This window comes from Thermobia domestica, chromosome 7 (assembly GCF_964235325.1).
Source record: "Thermobia domestica chromosome 7, izTheDome1.hap1.1, whole genome shotgun sequence".
Lineage (NCBI taxonomy): Eukaryota > Metazoa > Arthropoda > Insecta > Zygentoma > Lepismatidae > Thermobia > Thermobia domestica.
This window is the reverse complement of record NC_137460.1, coordinates 59227971-59248640: the sequence shown is the minus strand read 5'-3', so window position 1 is coordinate 59248640 and position 20670 is coordinate 59227971. Positions and strand designations below refer to the sequence as shown.

Sequence of the window (20670 nt, the reverse complement as noted above, 5' to 3'; positions counted from 1 at the left end):
CTTACTTATCTCCGCGCTGCTCTGGGCAGGAGGTCCGACTCATAGAAAAAGGATTATCATTACAAACATTACTCATTTATAACTCTGTGTACATAAAATTTTACAGAGGCTTTTTATAATAAAAAGGTGAGGGAAAAACCTGTATACTGCTTTTCTATCATATATTACAATATTGTTCCATAGAACAAAAATGTAAGAGATAAAAACAGACGTTATTTTGAAGTGAATTTAACGTTCCAATAGTAGATTTTATCTCTATCCTTATTCGTTTATTAGAGGGGTGGCCAATGAGTCGACTGATAAGTTGTGACAGGTAGCTCGCAGTAGTCTGTGTCACACTGTCTGTATTGATCATTGTTATTGCATTATGATGGCCTTAGCGGGCTAATGAACAGATAAGCAGACCGCCTGTAATTTATGAAATGGCAAGTATCTCTCAATCCTAAACAGGTTGGTCGCCCTTGTTCAACGTCCAAAAACAGGTTCCATCTCCTTCCTTACTCTATTAGAGCGAGAAGTGGTTGGAAATTTGCCCCTTTCCGATTTAAATATTGGAGGTACACAGAAGAAAAACAGTACCAAGATATTGTTTCCTCATATACAGTCCCAAAAGCAGATTCCGTCTCCCCCATATTCTTGTATTGAAACCGGAACTGATAAATCTGCCATTTGTGGTTACAATGTAGAATGAAACTTCTCATTTATCATTATTATTATTATTATTAAGCCTCAAAGAGTCTTTTCCCCTCTTGGTATTTGACACTTCTCATAGACAGAGTTCCAGTTCTCGGGAATTCCAGAATATCGAAACGGAAAGTCTTGGTCGCTCTGTTTGTGTTCACTGCTTACAGATGACTTCTCTTGCTTCGATACATTAAATCCTCGAGTGTTGCGGTTTTTTTTAAAATTTTTATTTATGTATTTATTTATTTTTAATGAGGGATGCTCGGAAACTGCGAATACAAGGTCTAATAGTATTTCTCTCTTGTATAGCTTCCCCACTTCAACCACAATTCAGTGAATAGCCATAACTGAGGTTGGAAACCGTGTAACAGATGACGCGACTACCTTGGATTCCTGAACGAATAAGGAGATGTGCTTTTTTATCTGACTTCTGTGGGCGAAGCATATACTGCTGGCGCAAGTCCGTGAAATCATAGCTGTATACGGTAAAATGTTATTGAATCGAACAAATGTGGTGAAATTACTGTACTTCGACGCTGCAAAGCGAAGACATTCGTGATATAAAACACAATGGCAGACCTTGAACATTTAACACAAAGAACAATGCTCGGCAAATTTACATACTTAAAGAAGTGATACCAGTAACTTTTTATGAGCTTATTCAAAGCAGGAAATTTCGTATGGTGTTGTGTATGACGTTGGGCAACCGGAAAGTAACTGCACGAAGAGTATGCGACTACTAATGGGAATACATTCCTACAATAAATCGTGATTGGTAACGAAACACGTTAACACATCATTTTAGTTCGATTCACACGTGCGCCAATGACTGGAAGCACTATACTCGCCCGATAGGAAGAAATCATCTGAAAAAGAGTTGGCAATCGTGTTTTGGGACTGGAAGGGTATCATACTAGTTGATTTCATTTCATATGAGACCACCATTAATATAGCGAAATACTGCAGCGCGTAAGAGCAATTCGAAGAAAGAGTTCCGGGCTTTTTACCAAAGATGATGCATTACTTCACGATAATGCGACTCCACACACGGCTGTTACTGCATGCGGCGTTCTGGCAAAGTACGAGTGGCGTGCTCCAATATCTACTGTACATCACCTTGCTTCGCGAGATTATTGGCTCTTCGTTTCTTTGAAGAAATATCTCTCAGAATGCCGGTTTTCACTCGAGTGAGGATGAAATAACGTCACAAATTCAATAACAGATTCCAGATTTCTATAAGACACCCACCATAAATCATGCGCTAGTATAAAGGCCTGAATCATATGGGAGACTATATTGAGTTGGAGTTCTAGTGTTCCTTTCGGCATTGAAGCTACGTGAGATTTACTGCTTAACGTGGGATCCGAAATACATGAGCCCCATCGGGAATCGAATCCTGGTCTGCTACACCGAGGGTGAGCGTACGCTAACCATATAGCAATGAGTAAGCTCGGGAGACTATATTGAGAAGTAGTAAATGCAACACCATTTCACACAAGTCAGTTTGTGTTCATCTAATAAATAACTACTGAAATTTGCAGACTGTATTCTTACTTATACATCCTCATAAGTCTGAATGGATTATTCATCCGACATCTTTCATTATCACCGGTAACTTACACCAATTTTACATTGAATTTCCTACCGTACAAAAAATAAGTAACTCGGATCTAGGTCTACACCTGAAGATATAAAACTTCAATGAGATTATGAAAAATTAAAGTTTATGTGGATCTTTTTAAATCTTTCTTCTTCCTCCTAAAAAAATTTCTTTGTGATGAGTCTTTTTATATATTTTTCGGAAATAAATCGGGTAATTTGGCTTACCAAAAACCTTTAGACCTGCACATTTCACGAAGGAGATTACGACTGAAAAACAAAAAATAAGACTTGCAATTAATATTTATATACAGAGTGTCAATACTTGGAACGGATATTTTAATTATCTTTATTAATTTATTATTTTTACATTTGTCATGTGTATTTTGATACTAGTAGGCACAGAACAACAATGATATATGACTCAAAACTATATCTGGACGCTGGACTAGCAGGGACTCGAAATCTCGATCTCCAGCCTCCATCGTTCTTCTATGCCTATTGATATAAAATTGCATTTGAAAAATAAAGATAATACTTATTTGACTGTACATCGCCTATTAGCTATGTGCGATATAGGGAGGGTTTTGAAATGTTTCCAGCCTAACATGGAAGGAGGGCGGATAGAAGTCGGTGTAAAGTGATGCTTGCTTGATTATACTAGGGGTTGATGTCTCTGAACACCGATGTTATGGGCCGTGGACCTACACTTTAACGTGGAATCCGAATCACCAATGGGTTGAAATTTTTCAAGGCTCTCTCACCGGGAAGGGCTAAAGTGTTTCTTGTATGTACTTCAGGTGCAATTTGAATTCCGTGGGGTAAATATTCTTTCTTTTGTTGCAGGTTAAGCGTGTGATAGTGCAGTGAAATACGGAATTCAAGCGGCAGAACAAGTCAGTAATCAAATATCTTTTTCTAAAGACATGAATGTCATGGAGATTAACGATGAATTACATGGTAGTATGAGTGAACACAGTCCTTGATATAGCACATTCAAGAAGTGGGTTGCTGACTTCAGGAAATGGAGAACATCAAGACGAAGCGCGCAGTCGAATAGTAATTCAAAGATTGTAGGATATCTGGAAACGCGTTCACTACATTGTTTATAAGAAACTAGAAATGAGAAAGTTGTTCGCAAAAAGGATCCCAAAAGAGTTGAATGCCGATCAGAGAAGACAGCGTGTCCCTGCTTCATGCGAAATTTTGGCTCATTTTAAGTGTGATTCCTCTTATTTGTTTAAGTTGTTTGGTGACTGCCGATGAAAAGTTACTCTAAAAATACAGTCTAGAAATCAAACAGCAGTGAATGCAATAACGATACATAAATTCATGAAGGTGCATTCAACGTGAACGTGCAAGAAATTTCAACAGCAGAATTACCTGTTCAAGTGATGGTGATTGTGTCTTGGAATAAGGAAGAAACATTCCATACTGAAATTCAGCAAAAGTCCACAGTGAATGCCAAATACTACTTCATATTCAGGATAAATTGCCTACAGCAATCTATGCGACGGCAAAGACACGGCGAGAAATGCTGACGAAAGGCATCATGTTTGTTCACGACACTGCTCCAAAACATAATGCAAAAATTGGACCAGTTAGGCTAAAAAGATACTGATCATCCCTCTTACTTTGCGTATCTAGCTCCGTAGGAATTCTATCTGACCCAAAATTGAATATGGATTGAACACGTTTTTCAAATGACATTGTCGTTGATGTTAGCACGTAGCTTCACGACAAATAAATATTTTTTTCTCCGAATGTTACAGTTGCTGCAGGATCGTTGCATGAAGTGTATTTGGAGAGGGGAATATATTGAATAAATTAGTATTACTATTAGTCTATTTGGCACCCTTCAATGTTAGGCCGAAAACTTTTTTACATCTTCCTCGTATGTTCCTTGGAATCCAAGTAAACGTAAAATATTACAAAATTTGACAAATGAAATCTTAAAATATGTAAATAACAATTTTGAATTTTGAACTGCTTGTAGTCTCCTGTCCACAACTCAATTTTACTTGCAAGCCCTCAACACGAGTATTTTTTAACTTTCTACCAATATTAAAAACAACTTTTCGGCACATTTCGTATTATACTATTAAGAGTGTAAGCTACTATTAAGAGGGTTAGTACAGAAGAAAACATCTCAAGTACTTATTATCTCTCTCTCTCTCTCTCTTCTTATCCAAGAATTGGTATTCAACATGGAAGCAGAGAATAAGATGAAGCTTTCCTACGATATTTAGAAGTAATTTTTTTCATTTTTAATTTTGCTTTTAGCAAATTTCATTCCACTTATATGACGATAATAATAATAATAATAATAATAATAATAATAATAATAATAATAATAATAATAATAATAATAATAATAATAATAATAATAATAATAATATTATTATTATTATTATTATTATTATTATTATTATTATTATTATTATTATTATTATTATTATTATTATTATTATTATTATTATTGACATCGTCAAGTATTCTATCACCGGAACGTACCTCTCCACAAATTTAGAACTCTTCATGCATACTATCCACAGTTATCTTTTCATTACAACGTAAGAACTGCCCTCTTCAATAGCAATAATCAATTAAACTTTTCCCTTCGGTCACACCCTTAATAAAACAATTTCTTCCCAATATGCCTTATCTAGGTTTATTTATTCATATTTAGGATTCAAGTTTCTGAGCTTTCGGCATCGATGGCCCGTCGTGTATGAGGGATGATGACCCTTGGCGAGCACACTATTCGGGGAAAGGGAAGGAAGGAAGCGGCCTGGGACCTATACGTTAGGTACCACCCTGTATTTGCTTGGTGTGAATGTGGAAAACCCAGGAAAACCTCATTCAGAATGGCTGGCCTGAAAAAGCTTTTTACACTTTTCCGACCGAGTGCCCCCACCGGGAATCAAACCTGGAACCGCTCGCTACGCGGGGACACCATTTATTTATATTATATAAACAAATATCTTCAGCATTGATCTCTCCCAACTTTAGCTTAATATTCTTCGGTGGCATTCCGTTCCACACTCATATTCTAAACACTTTCAGGCGTTCTTATCTTTTCTGTGTTATCGTCCAAATTTCTGCTTCATACAAGTACATTATACCCTATCCTACACGAAACTAGATGATACGACTAACTTTATAGCGCCAATGTATTTATGCCAATGAAAATATTTTCGAAAGCCTTCGATGCTTTCATCCTTAGTAGCTCTAAGTACGAAAAACGATTAATACACTAAACTCGCATATTTATGAGTCCTTAATTAATGTTAAATAAAACGTGAATTATGATATGCTAGAAAGCACACTGTAAGAATAACACAATAACTACTAAATAACCGAAAGACAATTTGTAATTTATCTACTATCAAACCATCATTTCATAGAATATAACCCTGTAGATTTTACCATTTTATAACCCTATGGCCACAATAACCAACTACTCCATATTACGTATAAGCCCATGGACGTGATAGTGGAGTAGTTGGTCATAGTGTTATTAAGCGATAAAATCTACAAGGGTTATATTCTGTAGTACAATCAATATGGACCATATTCTGTGAAGTGATGGTTTGACGGATAATATTTCCATTATTTAGCTATTTTGATATTTTTACAGCATACGGCCAACATCATAATTTACTTAATTAAGGACCCAGAAATATGTAAGTTTAGTGTATTCATCGTTGATTGCACTTGGAACAACTGAGGATAAACGAAGCAGAGGTTTCAAGAAGTATTTTCGATAAAATAAATACATGGTACTGTAAGGTTAGTCATACTGTTTAGGTAAAAATGTGTAGTAGATGGTATCTATGTTTCATCCTACACGAAACATTACCATTCCTTTCCGTAACTTTCTTTAACGACTCACTAACAATGCTTTTCTTTTAATTACTGGCTTTTGTTTCCCAATCACGTTTCAAATTTTCATCTATAATGGAACCTAGTTCCCGAAAACCAATGAAGTCGTCTGCTCTATTTTCTACCCTCCAGCTCTATACTTGACAGTTTCTTTTGTACCAACGGTAATTGCTTTCGAGTTTTTAACACCTATTTTAATCCCGTATTTTAACACGCTTTCCCTCAAAGTTTCTAGCATTTTGCTAATTACATTTCAGATTCTACTGCATGCAGAGTAGTAAAAATCTGAAACTTAAAAATCGATGCCGGACTTTTTTTTTTAAATCTAAGTTTTATCATGTTTTGTCGAATTCTGAGCTATCCTATGGATTCATATGTTTAGAAAGCCAATAACCGGTTTTAATTCTCAAATTATCCATTAAAGACGTTACTGTAATGATGAAAAATAACTGAATTTAATCCTGACATAAGAACAGCACTATTTCTACTTCAGATACTCTAGTTGCTTGTTGTAGTTCATAAACAAGTGAGGTTTTATGTGAGATCTGACCTACTCCTCGCACGATTTCAACCTTAGAACCAGGGGCGTCATTTAGGGAGGGCAGGAGGGGGCAATTGCCCCCCCCCCCAAGAGTTTGAGGAATACATATACTTTAGTCGATTGTTTACTAATATACTAGTACAAAAGGTGAAGTTCTTATGTCGGTAGTATTCTTGCCCCCCTCAAGCAAAGTCTGAAATGACGCCCCTGCTTAGAACATGCACTCAAAACATTAGATTTCAGGATCACGAAACCGTAGTGTCTCACGATTTGATTCGATCGCTGTTAACTTGTTCATTTGTGATTACAGAAACCAAAAATATTATCAAAAAATTGTTGAATGGAATCTGCATCGAAGATAAAATATGAGTTTTATCTACTTCGAAGCAAGCATGTTATTTGCTCTTTCACTACAGTTAGTAAGCAGCAGAGAGAAAAGAAAAAGTTTTCAAAAGCAAGTTTCATCGCAAACTGAGAGAGATATAGCTCTGAGATCTGTTTCTAAAAATAGAAAAAAAAATATTCAGTCTAACGTTGTACGGTTATGTCTGTATCTTAAAAAAGAAAGAATATCATGTGAATGATTAAAAAACATTTGGGAGGAATGAAAAACACACGCAAGATACGAAATAAAAAAATATATAATCTTTAACGTTCAACGCTTATGTCCTTTAGGCTAAAGGAGACGGATGACTAGTGATACCGAATGATTGGGAATGAATTACTAGAATGAAATGTGAGAGGAAACGAGAGAACCTCAATAATGTTTCCCTAGGGTTGCCACTTATTGATAAGCCTCAAGCGGCACACACATCGATCTTAGACAGATCACCGTTCCCTCACATCTAGGACTTCCGGACGTCTCAGTTTAGCCTGCACAGTCTTGAATATACATCATCTGTCCTCCCTAAAATTTGTTCGAAGCTCTAAATTTCCCACATTTTCTCCAAAACAAGATATCATTCTCCAAAACATATTTCAACTGTTTTATTAGTCGTCCATACTCAACTAATAAGAATAATCTATTCTCTGTTACTCGCTTTCGGTGAGTGTAGAACTATTATTTAATTCTGATATATTTTATTCAACATTTACAGTGAATGTTTAATGAAGGAAGCATTAATGAGAATTTAAGATTGGAGGGTAGATCATTAACAAGATCAGATATGCAGATGATACGGTTATTGAAACTAGAACCGAAGAACGACTACAGGAGATGATTGACAAAATAGCTGACAGTGGGAAACTATATGGAGCGGAAATCAACATCGAAAAATCGAAATGAGAATATCCCGTGAAAATGCCCCCTTACGGGTCGGAGTAGAGCAAAGAGAACTTCGAGAGGTCGAGAATTTTAAGTATCTGGGAAGTATTTTGACGGAAGACGCGTACTGAACCAAAAAGATCAGGTCGAGAATTGGCATAGTCGAAGAAGCATTCAACATGAAAAGGTCACTCTTAACTAACAGTCTTAATATTGGACTAGAGAAGAAACTGGTCAAGTAATCGTAATATATATGGAGTACTGGACTGTATGGTTCGGAGACTTGGACGTTACAGAAGTTAGAGAAGAAATAGAGAGCTCGAAATGTGGTGTTGGCGGAAGATAGAAAAGATAAAATGGACAGAAAGAGTAAGAATCGAAGATGTTTTAAAACGGATAGGAGAGAAGAGGGCGCTTTTAGCCACCATCCTTCGTAGAAAGGCCAACTGGATTGGACACATCCTGCGAAGAAAGTGTCTTCTTCACACCACCATAGAATGGAAGATGGAAGAAAAGCGAGGAATGGAAAGAAGAAGAACACAAGTGATCGATGATTTGAAAAATAGAAGAAAATATTGGGAGTTAAAAGAGGAAGCTGAAAATCGAGAAATATGAAGGAACATTTTCAGCTCCAAACTGAAAAATAAGAACAGAAAAAAAATCCTTATTAGTCCCACGATCGGTCAAAAGGCAGAATACTTAATAATAATTTCAACGAAAAAAACAAGTGGACAGTAAATGTTCACAGGATATCCTAGTTTTCAAGTTTGAAAATCCAGGAGTGCTATTCATACCCAAATTTGTACATGGAACAATTTATTAATAATGACAATACGAGAAAGAAACACACATGTTCATGAATGATTGTTCACGGATAGAACAATTCACCGTACGTCGTGTTATGTGGAAAATCGTCTTAAAAAATCTGTGCAATATCCACATTATTGATGGATTTGTATTTATGTTCTTTGTCAGCAGCGAGGCTCTAAAGAGGACGAGATCTACTGAACTACTGTAGAGCATTCGATACTCTCCCACCGAGAATCGAACCCGAAACCTCGTGCACAAAGAAATGTGCACTAGAGCAGCGAGAAGGACACAATACTAGCATTAGTTTCCATTAGAAATAAAAGCAGAAGCAGAAGAAAAGGAGAAATAGAAGAAAAACTTCTACAACAAAATGATAAAAACCGCATTTTAACGCAAAGTCTATAATAAAATAATATTTTGCTCACTTGTATAATTACGTAATTTTTATTTTTCAAGACAATTTCAGTTGACTAGACCTGATCTTTAATCTAGTCAGGTTTTCAAACGTAAAATTGAACCGAAAACTGTTACGTCTTTTATATCTTCTAGTGTAAAGTAATAAAATATTCCCCGAAACATCCTTATATTTTTGTGCATCTGAAGAAAGCTTAAATCATTTAATCATACCAAAAGCAATTTCCATATTAATTAACGTTTAAAAAACATAATAATTGAACTACTCGATGAGCAGAACAACTTTTCATTTAAAAACTAATAACTTGTGACAGTTTCGCCAACTATCCAATGTGATTTCATCAGACTATTTTAGTGGTTAGTTGAAGTAATTAATTTTTAAATAAAAAGTATTATATTGCACAATAAATAATTTAATCAAATTTAAATACCAAAAAATATGAAAAAAATATTGACAGAGAACTACGTAACTTGCTGTACACATCAATAACTTGAGTGAAGTAAAATGGCCGAGTCTGATTGTTATTGTTTACATTGAGTTACTACTTCTCGAGCTTTCTTTAGTATATTTTGGGGAATACTTTATTACAGAGATACAAATAAGCAACAAAATTTTACTAGCCCAAGAAAAAAAAAGTTACTGGCCCACATCCCACAACACAAATAATTTACTTACCTTCGATATGATATTAAATACTCGCCCGCACCCATGAACCACTCGCCCCGGGCGAGTGGTTATTTGTATCCCTGCTTTATTACATATAGAAGAAATGTAATACTTAGAAATTACATATATAAGAAATTATTTCACTCATTTTAGAGAGATTTCCTTTCCGTTTATCTTTACTTCAGAACTCATTTCTCTTACCTACGATCGAGTTAAAACGCTCTTAGACACATTACTTGTTTGCCGAAACAAACTGGTCACAGAAATTAATCTATTCTCAATTTCTTAATAAATTTATTCCCTTTTATATATGCTCTTCTGTATGAGTTACATTACATTAAATACGTTCTCTCCTACTATTAGTTACTCAATGCAGCTCATTTGTTTTCATATATCATTCAAGTATATGGGTACCGTTCAACTATAAATCTCCGTTTCTTAATTATTATTTTCCTTTATTATGAAATTATGCAGGACTACATTTTATGGCTTCATCTTACGATTTGCTTATTGTTACAACATAGAGCTAATTCAACACTACCCGTATATTTCACGCAATAAATAATAATAATAAAATGAATGAGATGAGTTATGTACAGATGAATTAATGAAAACTGAGAGAGAAAAATGTAAAAAAAAAATAGATATAAAAAATAACAGTGCCGATGTGTGGTAGAGGATTCGTCGTTTAGTTGTACGTTTCAGAGAACATGCTTCGGTAGTTGATTTACTATGATCGGAGAGATGACGCTCGGCAAGAACACATTGAATGAGATCGGAGGAGTGTCAAAGAAGCACCGGAGGTTTTCACAAGAAGATGGGCTGACCACGTAACACTGAGTCGAACGACACTGCGTCGCAATTTAAAACATGATTTACACCTGTATCCTTACACTGGTGCAACACACAGATTATGGGCATCACCTCACTTTTGCTACGCATATTTAGAAATTGGATCGTGAGAAAGCAGATTATCTTGACAATTTGATTGTGACAAAGCACACTTCCATTTCCATGGGTATGTAACAAACAAAACTCCAGATACCAAGGATCCACAGGTTATCCATCAACGTCCACCACACTCTGTGAAGTGTACGGTATGGTGTTGTGTTACATCCCAGAGAATCATTGGGTCTTACTTCTTCGAAGATGGCAATGGCAATGCAGTGGAGAACATGCCAGACGTTTGGTTCCAGCAAAATGGCGCCACAGTGCAAACATCTACGGATATAATCACACTTCTGTCAACCATTTTTAGTCATCAAATCATTTCATGGAATGCACACATTCCTTGGCCACCACGATCACCAAACTTCTAACTTTGACGACTCTTCAAAAAATGGGTATATGCCAATAAACCTTAAACAATATAGCAACTCAAGAAGAACATCTGCATGGAAATCCAAGCGATAACTCCAGCAACTTTGAGAAGTGTAATGACGAATGTTCTGGCAAGACCTTATGTGTGCGAAGTGCATCATGATGGACAATTACGTGAAAATAGTTTTTTTTAGACGTAAACAACACAAATCTCTTATACGTAATATATGCTATACTAACATTTCAATACATATTGCTAACATAAGCGGGGAGTTATGCTGTTTTGAAACGCCTTCGTGATTTATGACCTACCACGTATAATACTTTCAGAAGACATATATAAAAATATGTTTTCTGTTCAATTTTACATAAAAAAAAAAAAAAAAAAAAACCTGAAAACCCAGTCAATTGAAACATCGTCTAGAAAGATAAAAATTACGCAGTATTAAAGTGAGCAAAAACTGCTACAATAGTTAAGAATATTTGTAATAGGAAGAACAACGCATTACCTGTACGATGGGTGGGTTAAAGCTAGTTGAAGTAAGTATCTATTTTTGAACTTGTACTTAATTGACCTCTCGAGGCAATCCAACGATTTATGGAATCGCAGATGGCAAACTAACACAGGAATTAACATTGCATGCTGAAAATAAACACATCAAGAAAAATCAGAGATCACATAATTCAATGAACAACCTTATTTAATAATATACAAAATCATCAATGTCAGCATCTAGTAATAACATTCAAATTAAAGGTAAATAACCCACCCTATTTAGTCTTATGGCTGGCCTCGTTGTCTACGGGAATAATGCTGATAATCGTTAAGTAAGTGATCTTGTGACCAAATAATGCAATCATGGATTAAATACTAATATCAAATTCAAGGCTGCACATAACACAAAATATATTTACAATTGCGTCAAATAGAGAAAACTTTTTGAATATAGAAGGTTGTTCGGTTTATATCAAATCGAATTGGGAATGCAGTCTATACTGTCGTGAGCAGTAGTAAGTTGTAGGTGAATGACTGTCGTTAAATGGCGCATAAATTAAACCTACCAGGAAGGGTATGTCGTGGCCCTTTCTCCTACATACCCATAGAGAAGGGATTCACACTCGGGGTGACTACTACAAAAGCTATATTGCTGCCTGTTACAGAACCTACGAAAAGCATCAGAAGAAAGCTCCCAGAAAAATGAGACCTACACTACTGTCTGGGATCTGTCGATTGACTAGGGATTCAATTTAGCACCTTCAACTGTGAATCCAGCCATTCGTAAGCGGCTTCTGCTCAGATGCATTCGTACAGTCCGCGTACACCTTTTGTTCGCGCCTCACATTGCAAAACGCAAAATGAACTACAAGAAACTGTATAAAAAGCATCTGGCGGAGTCTAAACGACAGACAGTCGAAACAATGGATAAAGCATACATTTCTTTCACTACTGGTGATCATATTCGGGCGTTGACATGCCGTGGCAGCAATACCAAGGACCACTGCAACTTTGTTCGCCACTGCTGAGAAATTTTCCTGTGTATTTATGGTTGTTTCGGGATTCAATTATCTGGAGGAGTTGCTGACATGCAAGGCTAATAAAAACGTAAAAGTGAATGCAAGAAACTTCCATAAATTATGACATTTATCTTTCGAATCGACACCCCATAATTATATGGTGCGATACTCCATAACAAGAAGAACCCATACAGACAAGGCTTCTAGTCATACTGCCCGAACACCTCTGCATTTTTATGAGGAAATGAGAAAAGAATCAGAAATTCGTGTCATTCCGTTTCACGACATTTATGTGAAGAGCATTGATGCACTTCAATTAATTTCTTGCAGCTCTGGCCTACTGAAAATATGTCTCAGACATAACAGTCTTTTCAGATCTTGCTTGAAGAGGACAAGACACCACCGACATAGAGAGACATGTATCAATAAGTATATTAGTGAACAATTAATTTAAAAAATATATGTATTTCTCAAACCCTGGGGAAGAATTGTCCTCTCTTGTGTACCAACACCGGCATCCGCGCACCCTCGCTGGTCTCGGGAAAGCTTAAAGGAATGAAACAGATTGAATCCCTTTGCCGATGCTTCACCAGTTGGTTGTAACGGATACTTCGATGACGGGCGATAGTCTACTGTGCTGGCAGTCCAATATAACAATATCGGTGGTGGCAGCGAGGTTTTACGTAAGGTAAGTAGTCTGCAAAATTAATGCTACAGGAGGAAGCGGTTGTGTCGTGAAACTCCTTCGACAAATGGAGATGCAATAAATATAATGAAGAATCCATATTGCATATTTATCAGGTGGCCTAAAAATTATTGAAATTTTGGAGGTCGAAATTCAAAATACATTTACTGTGATCTTAAAATAGCATTATGAAAGCCACATATGCACTATTTTGTTCCAAGATTTTCTGCTATATATTTCCGGCAACACTGTAATTTCGTCGCTATAGAATTTCTGTAATTTCCCATAAAAATAAAACAAATCTGACACGTTGTTTTCCAACTACGCTACTATGGCTTTAATATAACTATTCACGAAGGAGTATAGCAAATAAAAGAGCCATCGATGGAGTGGCACTCAATTTCAAATGACATGTAAAAACAAAATTAAACCGTAGCATCGAACCTACCTGAATAATATCACACATAATTCCCGTTCTATAAAATCCTTTACTAGATACAGCTACCGTTACATCTCGTTTCATTTTGCTTTGTGTTCTCATTTCCTGTAACTTATTTTCTTTTTCTTCCAGTTTTCTTTTATCCTCAAATGAAGGTTTTGGCATATTAGCAAGCAAATGACGAAATTTCACATACTCACGCCAAGCTCGTTGGTATCTGGAAAATAAAAATATTCTTAGATAAGGAAACATTAATATAAGCTTAATAACTAAAATATATTTAAGAGCATTGTAGTAAATATCGATCAGTATAACCTATTATTTGTTTGGAAACTACTATAATTTAGCTATAATATTCAAACACCAGATAGAAAAGAACAGGGTATTATACAATCCGAACGGAACTTTATTGTGAATATACATTAAACTTTTAAATAAGACTCGAAGAAACTCTTGTTCGCAATGGCAGAAATCAACACTAGCTGAACCTGCGCTCTCTACACAGCGCATCATTTACATATAAGCATGAATCTCCATGTCATTCCTCACAACAAGAGGTATTATAAAAGGGAGAGTTTTGTCGATTATTTTTTCAATATCTCGCACCGTTTACAAGATTTGAGCCTACTTCCGGTTGGAGTTTCTAGTTCATGTATGATCAGTGTTTTCCTTCTTCTTGTATGCAGTATGTAATAAGCAAATACATTACACACACAATTATAATGTCAGTGATATATGGTGTCCATTGGGTAAAACGCTTCACACAATAAAGATTCATCTTAGACTACAGAAATGGTTCTTCACTTTTCATTATCATTTGTCCATGAAACAAACGCCAGAGAGATATACAAATGTGTGGTGGTGTAATATATAACTCGTAGGATATGATGCTTTACTTTTTAAAATGTCAATACTTTAAGTGTACCCCTAAAAAAATGTAATGAAGAAATAACGGCAATCGTTTTTAAATATTCAATTAGAACTGAACAATCTACACAAAATTTACAATCGATCAGTGAAAATGGCATCTTTCTAGAGCTTGCGGTTTCCGAGACATCATTGTCAAAATAATTGACCACAAATATATAAACTAGCATTTTAATAAATAGACTAGCTGAACCTGCGCTCTCTACACAGCGGATCATTCGCATATGAGCATAAATCTCCTTCTCATTCCTCACAACATATGTACATGTCCCTTTACAGACACAAGTGAAAGACGTCTTGATTTTAAAAAATCGGCAAGGGGTATCATAAAGGGGAGGTTTTTTCAATTATTTTTTCTTAAAATCTCGCACCGTTTCCAAGGTTTTAGCCTACTTCCGGTTGGAGTTTCTAATTCATATATGACCAGTGTTTTCTTTCTTCTTGCATGCAGTTCGTAATAAACAAATACATTACATATACAATTAATTATAATGTCAGTTATATATAGTGTTCATTGGGCAAAACACTCAAAAAATAAAGATTTATTTTAAGACTCGAGAAATGGTTATGCTTCCTTTTTCACTATTATTTGGCCATGGAACAAACGCCTGAGACATATACAACCCCAATATACAATATTGTGGTGTTGGAATGTATAACGCATAGGGTGTGATGCTTTAGTTTTTTTTAAAAAATTCAACGCTTTCAGTGTACCCTAAAAAAACGTAATAAAGAAATAATGACCATGTTTTCTTAAATATTCAATTAGAACTGGACAATCTACGCAAAATTTCCAATCGATCAGTGAAAACGTCATCTTTCTAGAGCCTGTAGTTTCCGAGATTTCATTGTCGAAAGGATTGGCCACAAACATATAAACATAGTTTAAAAGAACTCGGAAGATGGAAGCACAACTTACATGCATTGATTTTAGAGAAGGCTTATTAAAATACAAAGGCTTTGAACAATAATTTTATATCATAAACTTTATGAAAAAGATATAGTTAACTAATTTAGAGTATGTAAAGTACAAATACTTAAAATGTTTGTCTCTGTTAAACGTGAAATCACACACAACCGTAAATGAAAGATTTGAAAGCTAAAATTATAGGTTGGAGCTCAGGCGCTTTTAATTGCTATTGTAGCATTTTAATAGATAGATGGCTTTGTTGATGAGAAACTTATCCTACTGACTCATTATTTAATTTGTCAAATATTAGTCAGAACTTTCAGCAGGAACTTAATCTACGCTGAGCAGATTGGTTTGTGTTATTCGTAGATTATGCACGTGTTAATACAAGTGTTCACAATAAGTAAAATGCAATACTTCACTTAAATACGTTAGATTTAAATAAATACGAAACATTTTGACCAGTGAAAGCTATGAATGATTACATTTCAAACAAACGTTTATCATACGTCTCTCTACTTATTGTTGCTTATTTAAAGAAAAGAAGGAACTTAAACGCGGCAAAAGCCTTTCTTTAAAGAATGCAATACACTGTATTAGATAAATAAATGTTACTCAAAAATAAAGCTATTGAAGTAATTTATGTTAGCAAAATTTTATAAATCCCTTTATTTCTTTTTCTCTGGAAGTGAGATCAAGAAATTATGGTAGTAATCAATAGTCTTTTTGGAAGAGACTATTTTTCTTTTGCACGTATTGTAGTGTAGAAAAGTTACATCTGCTATTGGAAAAAATGAAATGAAATCTTTAAGTTTTACGTCCCACGCTTATGTCAGCTAGGCTAAAGGGGACAATGATGCTGAGAAATAAACGAAATGGTGGAATGAAGTAAGTGGGAGAAAACGGAAGAACCCCGAGAACACCCACGCACACGGTGCTTGTCCACCACAAAGTTCACTTGGCGCGAGCTGGGATCCAACCAAGGACCCCATGCACCAGAGGTGAACGCTCTACCACTGAACCACCGTGGCCCCATCTACTATTGAAATTTGAGATACTAAACTAAAATAACGGGAACAGAACTTGTGTATCTTTACTAAGTATGTTATGTGATATCCTTAGGTATGTATGCTTCCCACTGAATTTAAACGAAACTCAATATTTTATCTTTGAAAAGGAAATATTAAATTTCTGTTTTTGATAATACATTCAGAGAAATAAATGACAAGTATCAACAAATATTGATCTACGCTATGAACAGTCTTACTTTGTATTACGAATTTTGGAATTCACTCAGACTATCTTAATAATGACATCTAACAGGTTTTAAACTGGATGCATACGTTACGATTTCTTCCTTCCTATGGAATCCTTCCGAGATGGAGACACAACTTCATTTCTGAAAAGTATAAGAAAATCTACATCTTGGAAAAGTGTGTTCCATAGTTTATGAGGATTATCATTAAGTTAAGTTCTACCAGTTACCTGGAATTTCGTTTCATTTTTATGTGATTTTGTTTACCAAAATTCCTTCATACAGGGTGGCCCAAAAGTAGGTATACAGTACGGTACTGATCAGTTCATTGCATTTTTTAAATCATTTCTTATTGTTATCCATCAGGTAGACTTAGTTTCTTTATTATTTGTTCTTAATGTGTTTTTTCTTTCACATTATGCTCCATACAACCGAAGCAAATAAACCCATAAATTAGAATGTTATGCTTGACCAATGTAGCGAGCGGTGTATACCTACTTTTGGGCCATCCTGTATATTTACCATGCCCGCGTGTCCATCCGTTCAGGAGACAAAAAACCTCAAGAATTACTTCATGAATCACTATCAAATTTGGTCAGGAGGTAGAAGGACAAAAATTAGGAATGGAATTCGTAGTTGGAAGCAATGTACAAAGCAAAAGTGTTATAAATCAACCATGTCCGGTTTTAACGTTGATTACTATAGTGCAAAAACGGTAATAGATAGCAAGAAATGGTCTTTTGGAAGCGATTTAACGTACTAATAGGCACCATATTCTCTCTTTAACTCCTATTCAAACTTCATGTATAAACGGTTAGCATACGCGTCTTTGGCGTGGAAGACCCGGGTTCGATTCCCGGTGGGAGCTCATGTGGTTCCGATTCCACGTCAATCAGTAGGTCCTGTATAGCCTAGCTGCTAAAAGGAACGTTAAACAAAAATCAACTCAACTCAATGATCGCTGTACAATAGAAACCGTAATTGATAGCGAGAAGCTGTTTTCTGCAATTAATTAACGAGTATATTCCGTTTCCATTAAAACTGAAATTGCAGAAAATCAACCTCCTCCGGTTTTAACAGTGATCGCTCTAGAGTGAAAACGGTAATGGATAGAAAGAAGTGACTTTTTGCAATCAAAATGAAAATGAAATGAAACCTTTCATTTTAATAAATCCTTCGATTATGCCTTTCAGGCTACGGGAGACGGATGATTAAGGCAAGTGAATAATAATGAAAGAATAAGTGAAATGAGAATGTGGGAGGAAACGGGAGTACATCAATAAAATCCACGGACGCGATGTGGTCCACCATAAACTTGGCCGGGGATCGAACCCCACGTACCATATGTAAGCGCTCTATTAGTGAGCCACTAAGCTTCCTTAAACGTCTCAAGAATATATTGCATCTCTACTCTAATCTCTATACTAAGACCAAAAGTGGTGGAAATCTACCACCATTCTTGGTTTCAATATTAATTGAGAAAATATCACGCCATACAAACCAAACTTTTTCACGTGGTGTACAAATTACACTGTTACTTGTTACACACAGAAAGGAAAAGGAACTAAAATGAGTGAAAATCTTTATAAAGTATGAAGTATACGATTTCCAAGAACAAATTTTCTTATACTTTTCAGAAATGAAGTTAGGTATCTCTTTCTCAGAAGGGTTTCACAGGCAGAAAGAAAAAAAAAAGTAACAACGTTCCCAGTTTAACATCTTTCAGATATTACTGATGAAACCTTCGAAGCGAATTCCAAAAGTTTGTGACACAAATCCAGACTTTTCATATTTGAGTTATAAATCCAACTACACCATCAATCATGTACTGATCTACGCTATTTTAAAATATGTATAATGGAAGTATTCAAACATGAATTGTGCAAGAATTTTAGAGGAAATTAGTAATAATCTTACTCTGGATTACCAGCATAGCTAAGCTGTGGTGGACGGATGCCGAAATGAACAATTTCTGGATACTTGATACTTTCCTTGTCAGGTTGATCTCTGTCCAATTGGTCAACTCTTACGGCACACGGCTTCATACCCGGATAGGTCACAATCATACCTAACATGAAGACAAAGTAGTATTAATTAGATATAATATAGTAGAAGAAAAAAACAAAGTACAATAGCTGAATAAGTATATTATTACAATATATTATAAATGTCTGAAGTGTTTCACTCAATTTAATTTACTTGAAGACAAATTCACAAATAGCTGAAATATGTGAAACATTGCGAAACAATAGTAACCTCATTAAAGTTCGCATTTTTACGCACATTCTATACTAACGAACTGAATTCCTTATCTATTTACTGCATAAATAAAAATTAAACCTTAAATTTATTTTTGCGTGAACGTTTTTCAACCATATGCAGGTCAATTCCTCGAAAGGTAGATTGAACTGCCAACTTGTTACATTTTGCGGCTTGTCTTCTTTTCTTATGTTCCGCAGAAGAAAAGCATCTTGGGTAATCTAAAGAACCATTATTCATAGATTACATAAAGAAATAAAATGAAATCTTTAAGTTTTACGTCCCACCGTTATGAAGGTTAGGCTAAAGGAGACGGGAGAACCCCGAAAAAATTCACGAACACGTTGTTTGTCCACTACAAAGCTCACTTGGCGCGAGCTGGGATCGACCCAGAGACCCCATGCACCAGAGGTAAACGCTCTACCACTCAGCTACTGCGACCTCCAGCAGATTACATAAAAAGAAATACGGTGAAACCTTTCTATGTTGGCCAGCATCGGTTCTACTGCAAAGCAGACAACTTACAGGAAATAAATTATTTTTGAAACAAAAGACTGTTATAGATCATAATAAGTATTTATAATGCAGTTACTAATTATTATCTCTGTATAAGTTTGTATTTTACAAATAATACGTGGTAAAATTTATTTTTGGAATATAAAAAAATCCTATCAAGTAAGTACCTTTCTTAATTTGCTATTCGCACACTGTGTGTTTATGTGTAATTCCAATATGCTAATTAGCTTCATGATTGCTTTCTCTTTTCTCTCCTCCATCTAAGATGATGGATGAGGTAAGGTAAGATGTCAGTTTCAGCAAAACCCTCGAAACATCTCATGGTCTCGACCACCGCTCTCAGCAGCGAAACATCAAACGCGACTGATTATGCACCTGATATATGGTGCTGACCAACAATAATAATAATAAAAATAATAATAATAATAATAATAATAATAATAATAATAATAATAATAATAATAATAATAATAATAAAATAAAAAAACTATTATCTTGGGTATCTTTCTTTCTTTTATTTTTTTTTTTTAAACACTTTGCAACATGTATTCCAAACATAATTTATTCCAAATTTCTTGCAAGTTTCCCAAGGATAAAAAGCATTCGAAGACGTGACGAAAACAAAAGGATACCTGAATACTTCGGAACCGAATCACGAAACATTCTTAGAGAAAAAAAAAATAAAATTATATATAGAAAAGTCTTAACTTCATTAATCTATTGAAACACTCGCCGACGAAGAGTCTTTAAAGCAATACTACTACTTGCTTTTTTTTAAGTTACGGCTTTTTCTTTTTTTAGTTTACTGACTTTTTGAAACACATAATAGTAATGTTTTGAACGTGTTTCTAAGAATTAAATATGACGTAGGTGTCCAACACACAGATGTTAATTTAATATTAGCAACACAGAAACAACGTTGCTTCAATATGGTCAAGTTCAAAGATAGAGAGGTGGCCATCTTATAGATTATGAGTAAT

At 35.2% G+C, this 20670-nt stretch overlaps 1 protein-coding gene across 3 annotated transcripts in view; it reads right to left on the bottom strand.

Annotated features, from left to right (window-relative positions):
• The window catches only part of drosha (ribonuclease 3 drosha), a 211651-nt gene that overhangs the window by 66060 nt on the left and 124921 nt on the right, over nt 1-20670 (bottom strand). For all 3 annotated transcript variants that reach the window (XM_081764743.1, XM_081764745.1, XM_081764744.1), the window contains exons 10-12: nt 18833-18983; nt 13833-14040; nt 11694-11827 (exon numbers count right to left, since the gene is read on the bottom strand). In XM_081764743.1, coding sequence (XP_081620869.1) covers nt 11694-11827; nt 13833-14040; nt 18833-18983 — 493 coding nt within the window. The remainder of the gene's footprint in view (nt 1-11693; nt 11828-13832; nt 14041-18832; nt 18984-20670) is intronic.